Here is a 10,037-nt window from a genome sequence, read left to right as displayed (position 1 = left end):
AAATACTCTCTCAAAGTATTCACTTACTAGGGTGAAAACTCAAAATATCACATGCTGTTTAAATTATTCATATATGATGTAGATACATTCTAGATGTAATGGATTACCTTTAAGCTGTTTTAAACTCACTATAAACACCTGTGCTCAGACTGAACTTTTAAAGGCAAGACTCAAAGCCCACCATAATACAATTAATGCATTTTAATCCAAATAGAGGAAAACAACAGTAAATACAGTATTTGTGTGTATAATACTATCCATGCATTGTATATGAAAGATTCTAGATTACATTTTTCTTCCAGACTTTGCATGGTTAGCACAGAGATTACTACTGGTAACCCGCTAATTTAAGAGCAACAGGGTAGCGTCTGCGATGGGCCATGCACTTTTGCCTGTCAATAAAAATACTGTTCTTTTTCACAGCTATATCTTTTTCTAAATCCATCCGTGTGTCTTCCAGGTTCCTCAGAGTCTGTTCAGATTCCATCAGTTTTTTCTTCAGGGCTGCAATGGACTCCGTTAGTTCTTCAACTTCACTGATCAAGCTGAACAGAATGACATTAAATAATAAAAAAATTAGCAGAAGCCAGTCTGTGTTCAAAGAGACATATGAACTGTATAAATAAAGGAAGGAATAAAGATCAACAGCTGTAGAATCATATAACAAAAGATCTGAGAGAGGTCCTGCACACTTGGTCAAAAGCAGAGTTCACTTTCACAGCTTCTCTACATGATTTAGGTCGTTCCAATAATGTCTTTTGCCACTAAGCACAGTGGAACTACCCATCCTCATCTTCTCCCACTCTGTAGGAGACTTGTACTAAGAATTACAGGACAACAATTGTTAAATAAGTCAACCGGTTTCACTGGATCAGCATTTTGTTAAGCCTGGTTTTGCTGTCTGTTCACTGGTATAAAACTCATGTATTAAAGATGATACTTGCACCGGACATTGGAAAACAGTCTTTAAAAGCATACAAGCCTTCTAAAGAAGCAGCCGGACACCACTTTAAAAAAATCAGCCGACCATTTTAAAGGAAGGCCATCATTTCAGCTGGAAGTTCAGGAGGGTGAGGTGCCTCAGTGCAATCTGCCTGTAGAGCATTTGCTTCCTGGGAAATTGAGATCCCTGTGTGCTCTGCAAACTGAGTCACTAAACACAGAATAAGCCCAGAGATTAAACATGTGCCCATTCAGCAAAGGACTGGCATCTACGTGTCTTTAAATCCTGTTAAAGGCAATGTATATACTGAAAAGCTTGCACGTGGATGGTTTGCTGGATCAGGACCTGAAATGAGCGTGCCCGAGATGCTATAAAGCATTTGGATTAACTAAAACTTCTTCCTCACTGTATAAAGAGCAGCATATTGGCTTTGAACAGTGGGCTATGGGGACACTGTGAGCCTGCAAAAGCTGATTCCCCACTTTTCCTAAGGGTAGGAAAATGTGAAGGAGGAGAATCAATTACAAAGCTTATAATGAGATCAAAACTGACAAATGTGACATTCAGACCTTTCATTTGAAAGGATTTGTTGACCTCCGGTTTCAAAATGGATTATTACTGAAAACCAAATGCCACAAGCCAAATGCTTCATAGTCCTGAGGACTTGTCTCAGACTGTGAGTTTGTGCAGCTCGTTTACATTTTCAGCACTTGATGCATAATTCACCCAGCACACAAGTCCACCTTGTGGTGAGCTTCTGCTAACAGCAAGAGTTGCAAATGATCTATTTGCTGTCAGACTTTTTTGGATCATTTAAATCAAAAAGAAACCGCACAGTTCAGAGGTGAAAGCACAGAGACAATAGGCAGACTTGAGTCTATAGATTTTCTGTTTGCCAATACATTGGGTTAAAATGACATTTTCCTCACAGTGATTTTGGTCAATGGAATTATTCCTGACTTTTATCAGACTCTAACCTAGTAATAAAAGCTAGAGACCATGTGTTGCCAAAAAAAGTGCAAAAGCTGTCTAACCTCACTTCTGGATAGAATGGACACCTTGGAGGACTTGTTTAATAGTGTTTACCTGAGTTGTGCTTCATCTCTGCAGAGCTCTACGTTGGGCCTAAAAGACCTGTCATACAGTCTTGTTTGAGCAACTTTCATCGGGGCTTCCTTGTCTTTGATGGCTTGTTTGAGAGCAGCGATGTTCGCTTCTTGATCTCCAATCTCCCGAAGGACCTAAAGATGATGTCCAAGAAAAGGAACCATCTAATAAAAAATGCACATTGTGCATGCTGTACATCTGTTCATGGTCCTAGTGAGGCAGTTATAGTTTTGACCTCCTATTTGGCCAGAATATAGAAGAAATAGAAGCACAGAAATAGAAATACTCTTATCAGGTACCAAGCTGACACAAAACTGTGTTCTGTAGCTGACATGGACTAAGATATTTTTCCTAGAGTCTCAAATGAGACTGTCACACCTGTAGCCAGCATTTCAAGAGGAACACTTACATTTTTCAAATGATACTCTAGCTTGTGTTTTGTATCCTCCAGCTCCTCGCAGCGTTTGGCAAAAGCCTCGTTAACAGTATCACATTGCCTCCTCAGGTCCTCGGATACGTCATGAAGGATATTGTCAATCAAGACACGAAGATTGCCGGAAGCCAGTTTTTCTCGTTCTGCCCTATAGATGTTGTCATGAGTGAACTTGGCCCATGTCTCCGGTGTTGAGGCACTGGAAGAAGAGGTGAAAGGTATATTAATACAAACAGGAACCTTGCGCTTTTGTTCAAGTTGCACTTAAGAGGACAATCTGAAGCTGGTTCTCACCCTACAGAAGTGTTGTCCACCGCTCTTTGTTTTTGCTGTTGCATGCAGTCTAGACTTACCACAAAGGAAGAAGACTAATCTTTTATAAAATTAACAGACTCTCATTCATCTTTTGGCTTCTGGGGGAAGTAATACATAACAAAAAAAATCATACAAAGTCCTTCCATTTGTAGTTAGTACTACTAAGGCAAAAAAGTATACTTATTTTTTTTGTGCAAACACAAGCAGTTAAGTCACCAGTAAATAAACAGATTAATATATTCGAGCTTTACAGTCTGTGTCTACTTTGAAACAAGAAGAAACATGATCTCTGGTTATACTTTGCTATGTTGAGCAGCAGAAGGAACTACATAGGACTTGGGACACTGTGTCACATGAAAACTGCCTGAAAGGAGAGGGGGAAGCAGCAAAATTTACTGTAATAATCATCCCCTCTGTGTGGAAGCAGCACACACCTTTCCCAAAAGAATGGCGTGCCTGCCGGTGTCAAGCCGTGAGTCTCAATGGGATTTAGATTAGGCTTTAAAAGTATAAAGCCAATTATTTTTGAGATAAACTTGAACAAACTCAGTCTGCATTTAGTGAACCAGCTTTGCCTTGAGCAGTGCGCCGTGCTGAGAGGGTTGCACCACCTTTACTAACCAGGCAGCTGTTTTAAAGTTAACATTGTATGTCCAAAGCAGCAGCAACTACACCTTTAATTCAGCTTTCACTGACACAAAGGATGTATTTTATCTTATCAGGGTTACTTGTGGAGGATAATGACAGTAACTGCTCACCTCTCTTCGAACTTCACCGAGTTAGGATGGAACTGGACGTTGGTGCTCTGGTTATTGTATCTTCCACATTTATCGTCAATGTTATACGTTTCAACCTTGTCTGACCAGTCCCTCTCACAAATCTCTTTGTGATCTCGATTTAACCTGAAAAATCATTGTTAGTGGAAAAAAATACAATTAACAAGATCATCACAAACATCTGCGAAGCTGGGCCCTGAGCTTTTGTCTTTCAAAGAACAATGAGAACAGAAACTTTCATTTTCGTCATGGAAATCCTAACAAAACACTCTCACAACTATCTGCTATACAGGCAAGAAGCCTGATGTGTTGCCCACTACCTCACTACCTTGGACCTGAGTCACATATCACCAAATGAACTAGAGTGACTTCAGATTACCAAAGACAGTGGGTCCTTATCGACTGTTAACACCAGATGTCACTCTCACCTAAGGAATTAAAAAGATTGCGCTGGCTGATAATAGTACTAAAACGATCTTACAAGAGTTGCCTAAACTCAGATTATTCTCATACTCTAATTGATATAACAGAACTACTTTAAATTATTTTGTGTCTATAGGCATTCTTTCTAAAAACAATATTTCATTTTATCTGGTAGAATAGCACAAGTTGGACAGGATTTTAAAATAACCAACCAACCAACCCACCCACAACTAAAATGCCAAGATTTCCCCCAGTTAACTCCTTCATATTGAGGCACTCTATTGAAAATCCTGACGTTTCACTGCTGAGTACCTCTTCTCAGGTTTAAATGCGGTTCATGTGGCTCCACTGGGCATTGTACCCCTATATATCAGGAATAAATAGATTAGCTACTAAGGTAGCATGAAAAACATCTTACTGCATCTGGTTGCGAGCTTGCATCAAAGTTCTCTTCAAAAGCTCCTGGATATTTCTGATAAGCTCACCTTCCTAGATAAAAACAGTGAGACTTCTGGGATATCCAGAACAGATTCATATCATATATCATATCATATCATATCATATCATATCATATCATATCATATCATATCATCATATCATATCATATCTATCATATCATATCAATCATGTTGGGTAGTCCATATCCATGTAAATAAAGAGACAATCTCCTGTGAGTAACGTGCACAATTTTAACCGAGAAAAGCCTTCCTTTAGCAATTAAGGTCTCTCACATGGAAGAAGCGAAATAGCACAAAAATAAAGAATTCCCTTGTCGAATGACCTAAACTAAAATTTCAAAATTGATTCCCTGTTGAGGAGATATGTATTCAAATATGACATTTAAAACTGTAGATACAGTTCTCATAACTAATGGCAGTCGAAGATGAGTTAGAGTGAATGAGCAGGCACAAATGACAATGAATTTTCAACATTTACCTACTAAATGATTTCTCTTAGCTTTTAAAACAGGTAAAAGGCGGGTTGGATGGCTGGGGGGAGCTGTGGCACGAGGCTGAAGATGAAGATCCAGGACTCTCGGTCCCACCGGACCGATGGACATCGTGGTACAACCTGCGGGGCCCACCCAGACTTTGTGATTTCAACCACAAAAATGTGGGTGATTCCACATTAAAATCCTGGATTTTTACCACGTGGCCCAATGGGTGATCTTTATCTAGTCTGTGCACAGAATTGTGCTGGCAATTCATTTTATGGCCAAATCCACATTAAGAGAGTAAAAGCAGGATAAAGAGTTTTACTCGTCAGCAGCTTTGCTGGTTCACAGGATAACAGAAACTTAGATTTGCATTTCTTCAGTTCATTATAGGACTTGGTGGATGAAATGTCTTTTTTTTGCCTTATTTTTCCTATATATGTCTTCATGTGCTATTAAAATGAAATACTGTCAAATTTGAAGTGATCTTGGCTTCTTTTCAGCTGTCTTCTCCACGGTTAATACTAATAATAAACTTCTGTTATTATAAATGGTTGTCAATTAACAGGGAGAGAACATTTTACAGTTTAGCGTGCCATTTATTTTATTACAGTATTCAATGTTTACGATGCAAAAGTTGGACTTTCCTCAAATCTAGTGATAAAACCATCCCGGCTCATGACTTTGTAAGTGTCTAATTAATGGTGCAAAGAAAATGTTTAAGAGCAGATGCTTGTGCCTTCCGTGAATTTACAAATTCAGGGTGGTTTTTTTTGCAGTCTTTTTACACTGGTGACTTGCAGATGTCAGTGATGTCTAAATACAGCACCCAGGGCCAGGATAACGCAGCGAGGGAGCAGCTGATTTCTAACTGCCCTCGATTACAAATCCATCCATCCATCCATCAGCAACAACGTGACACCAGATGTCCCACACACCAGCACCGCAAATAAGAGCAAATCAAGACTATGAGTCAAATGCAGTTCTAAGTGTAAAAAAAAAGCATAAATGGAAGTACATCTGCTGATGCCCAGTCATATCTGGCACTCCATTAATGAATCTGGACACTGGACATGAGAAAATAACCTTGAAATGCAGAATATATGCAGCTGAAACATGATTTATTGGCAGTATACCACCATGTGGCAAGTCCTTTGCTTGGGCTTGTGTTTTCAATATTAAATGCGTGCACATAAACCTACTGAATTGTCATTAAACTGGTGCAGAGGGGATTCAGAGGAGATGTCATACGGGTTATGAAAGTCAAAAACCTCATACAAAACAGATGCATGTACTGCTTTTAATGAATTCAGCTATTTCCAATGCAGCAGCACAAAGAAATAACATTATTCTCTTTAAGAGATTTTTCTTGGTTTTAGTCATCAAATATTCTTCTATATTGAAAAACAATTGTGACTTTCTGCTGAATATGTTGTTGAGTCAATGAATTTCCGAGTAACAGCTGATTTTACTGTGCAGGTGAGGAGCTTTCACTTCAATACCCTCATCCCTCATTCCAGCTGTGGCTATTTAGTGGTGGGACATATCACAATAGGTGATTTAAATAAGACACCATGCTGCAAAACAAATGGGACAGATGACTTGGAACCAAAACTCCCTAAAAGAAATAGATGGTGTGCCAAAAAATAGGAAAACCCCAAATCTTATTTGGGTGCATAAAACCTTCACCAGAAAGAGTTCCTTTTTCTTTGTGAGTCATCTGAAGTGATTCCTACTGAACAGATAATAAAAATGCAATTACATGCAGAGATTCCAAACTGCTTGTATACATGGATTCGATGTTGTCTTTTTAAATGTCATCTGTCAAGGGGCTGCTGAAAGGTGGTTATTTAAGCTCTGGGAACAGGGAAATGTGCAGAAAGCTGAGAGCTGGTAGGAGAGGAAGAATTTCAAAGGAAGGAAAATGCTCTAGAATATCAATTAACTGTGTAATTAAAACTGCAAGGAAAAGAATGTCTGTTTCCTCACATAACTGACTTTTGGAAAGAATTTATTCCCTCAGTTTTTGCATAGTAAGAAAACAAATTGCTCCTGATGTCCCTTGCATTACCATTTGTTAAGAGAGTTAAGAGTAGAAAGTGACTGGACAAGGAAGCGACATTCAGAAATAGTATGTCAGTACTTAGTGATAAAATTTGCATAGCTGCTCCAAATAAGCAAATGCTGTAACACGGAGCTACCAGTGAACTGGGCCATTAATGTGGAAATCTGCGTAGTGAACAGTCTGAATTCATGGAAGAGCAGCTCTAAGTGTCAAGAATTATTAGTCACTTTTGGAAAGAGTAAGAAATACAATACATCTGATTTCTTGCAGTGGAAGAGGTGCAGAGCATAGCTGCAGCTTAAAGACACGGCAAAGCCAAGTTTTAACATCTATTTGCAAACTTTCGTGCCATAAAATCTATTCCTCTGTGAAAATGAGAAGGATCTCCTCAGATATTATGCACTCCTCTCCCTTCTGCGCTGCAAAGGTCATTGGCATGGCAACAAAATCTTCATTTCTCAAGGGTCCATCTGCTGCCGGTACACAGGCCTCATCTGAACCCACATCATTCTTTTTTGCTGACATCCCACTTGGCTGTTGACAGTCTGTCGTCAGGAGCAGACAATCACAATTTCAGGTGAAGAATTAGCAGCAGCAGCAGATGGACTTCTGAGCAATGAACAAACCATTACCTGATATCAGGAGGAAAGAAATACAGGAGAGAAATGCTGCCAGAAAATGTTTTTTTGGGGATAAATCTTGCTTTTCACAGACTTCTCTAAAACATCAGCAGCTGGTGAATTTTTTTTTCTGTAATCTGAATCTTGTAACAATTCACACACTGAAATATCCTATATACCACCTCTCACATTTATGTTTTTGACTGCAACAACCTCTTCAGTATTGATTGCAATTCACCAACTGTATATAATTCCCATTAAAATATTGCTAAGTACTATCATGCCATCAACTCTGTAGGTCTCTTCAATATTTTTCTAACAACAAATATTAATCATCTGGTTTAATCAGTAGCTCATCATGAATCAACTTGCACAGTATATTGGATTCTGCAGGCAAATAATCATTAATCTGTTTGTGGGACACTAGAATATGTATCATTCCAGAATGAAAAATGACCAAGAATTTGTTCTCTGTAACATGTGCAGCCACAATAATTACATCAGCTTTGAAGGCAGCTCACATGCAGTGCTGGATCTCAGGCACAGATAACAAAGTGTCCGCTGGAGCAAAGAGTCCTCTACGGGAGGAAAAGGATCAAGCAAATTTCAGGAGAGTCTCAGGTTTGTTGGAACCAGCCTGTCAGAAACACCACCTGTCTGTGTCACCCAGCTACCTTGTACAGTTTGGGGACACCTGTGCTGCTGTCCTGCAGAACGTTTAAAGTGATGGTTTGTGTTGAGACACCGTAGTTCAGCGTTAGATCATCACCTTGTAATGAACCTTGGCAAGACTACACCATCAGACTCAGCAGTCAAAGGCAATGGCAGAAACTGTGACATTTGGACAGCCTGAGCATGGAAACGGGCAAGGAGCACTTTACTGGTCCTGAACAGTCTGCTCATGTACTGCATTTTTAAAGTGTAATCTGCAGAGATGAGGCGACTTCAGTCCAACTGGAGGCTAGGAGCTGTTTAATGCCAGAATAGGATGCCCACCTTAGTTCAGGAAACCTCTGTTGTCATTTTGTTTGGATCTGGTCTAAGAGAGGGGATCTGGTCTCCTCCAGTCACACTCACATGATTTTAAACATTTTTTACACAGAAGAAGGATTTTAAACAATCCTTCTTAAACCTAAGAGTGACAGAGAGAGTCCAGGCTGCCAGGAAGGGGCATTAGGCCAGAACATTCCTTCATGAGCTTCAGTTATCACCTGCTGACCAAGCTGCTCACTCGTTTAGAGACCAGAAACAGGCTGCCCAGAGAGGCTGTGGAGTCTCCTCTGGAGACATTCAAAACCCGCCTGGACACATTCCTGTGTGACCTGCTCTGGCCACCCTGCTTTAGCAGGTGGGTTGGATTGGGTGATCTCCACAGGTCCCTTCCAACCCCAGCCACTGTGATTCTGTGATCCCAATGTCCTGCTCACCTTCAGCAACTCTCTCTCCACCTCATCATTGACCAGGTCTGGGGGTTGCCTCCTCTCCCGACACTGCAGGTTATCAGTGGCAATGGCGTAGGGCACTTCGGTGGCATCCAGCGCTCTTTCCAGCCGCAGTTTCTGGGCTGCCAGCAGGTTGGTCTCAGCATCGAGGTCCTCAATCTCCTTCTGGAGCTCAGATTTCCAGAAGTGTGTGTTTTGCATGCGGTGGCCCAGGGCGGCCGTCGAGTCCTGCTGGGCACACTGGGCACGCTGGGCAGTGTACTCGGCCAGGTCCTTGGCCTCGGCCCGGTCGTGCTCTCCCTGCTTGCAGCCAGCGAAGGCCTTGTGGTACATGTCATAGTTACTCTGGTGCCACTCGCCGGGCAGGTACTTGGCCGTGCGGAAGCCTGCAGTGGCCAGGCCACTGGAGGAGTAGGCGCCTGTGTTCAGGGCCACCTCGGACAACTTCATGGGCAGGTCGGAGGCCGGTACCGACTGCGGCGCCGGCTCCTTGGTCATGAGGACCTCGGGCTGCGCCATGGCGGCGGCGGGGCCTCCCGCAGGGCTTGCCCTGCGTCCCCCTAGGCCGCGCCGCGTCCTTCCGTCGCCGGGGCAACAGCAGCAGCCAATGAGGAGGCGGGTCCCCCACTGCGAAGGGAAACCCGAGGCGGAACAGCCCGCCCCTCGTTACCTCACAGCTATAAGCACCAATCAGAGCGCGGATCCGCTTCGAGGGCTCGTTGGATAGGGGAAGCCGTATGCCTGCACTCGCCTCCAAGCTGCTTGTTGCCATGGCGACGGGGACACCCAATTGGGAAGGAGCCGGGGACGCGAGTGGTGTCATGGCGGCCACGGGGCAGGAGGCGCCGCCGCCCTCGGGCCCGGGACGGGCGGGTTTCCTGAGGCAGGACTTGCTGCACGATGTAACGTTTGTAATTCCTACGTGCGTGTGGTGCGAACAAAGATGCGTTGAAGTGTTCACATCGCGTTCTGGCCCCTT

At 42.3% G+C, this 10,037-nt stretch overlaps 1 protein-coding gene across 1 annotated transcript; it reads right to left on the bottom strand.

Annotated features, from left to right (window-relative positions):
- Positions 1 to 202: 202 nt before the first annotated feature.
- TEKT4 (tektin 4) lies at positions 203 to 9,672 on the bottom strand. The gene is made up of 6 exons (XM_082064613.1): positions 9,044 to 9,672; positions 4,416 to 4,486; positions 3,557 to 3,700; positions 2,460 to 2,682; positions 2,030 to 2,184; positions 203 to 545 (listed from the first exon to the last, which is right to left on the bottom strand). Exons 1-6 carry the CDS (start codon positions 9,575 to 9,577, stop codon positions 329 to 331), a joined length of 1,344 nt encoding a protein of 447 aa, XP_081920739.1. The 5' UTR covers positions 9,578 to 9,672; the 3' UTR covers positions 203 to 328.
- Positions 9,673 to 10,037: the final 365 nt, after the last annotated feature.

This window comes from Streptopelia decaocto (genome assembly GCF_964273445.1).
Source record: "Streptopelia decaocto genome assembly, chromosome: 13".
NCBI classification, from domain to species: domain Eukaryota; kingdom Metazoa; phylum Chordata; class Aves; order Columbiformes; family Columbidae; genus Streptopelia; species Streptopelia decaocto.
The sequence above is the reverse complement of the archived record's forward strand: the minus strand, read 5'-3'. Positions and strand labels throughout refer to the sequence as shown.

Coding starts and splice junctions, on each gene's coding strand:
- TEKT4 (XM_082064613.1), bottom strand. CDS start 9,577: ATGGCGCAGCCCGAGGTCCTCATGACCAAGGAGCCGGCGCCGCAGTCG. Junction 2,683..3,556: donor TCGGTGAAGTTCGAAGAGAG/GTGAGCAGTTAC, acceptor CTCTTCTTCCAG/TGCCTCAACACCGGAGACAT. Junction 546..2,029: donor AGAGATGAAGCACAACTCAG/GTAAACACTATT, acceptor CATTCTGTTCAG/CTTGATCAGTGAAGTTGAAG.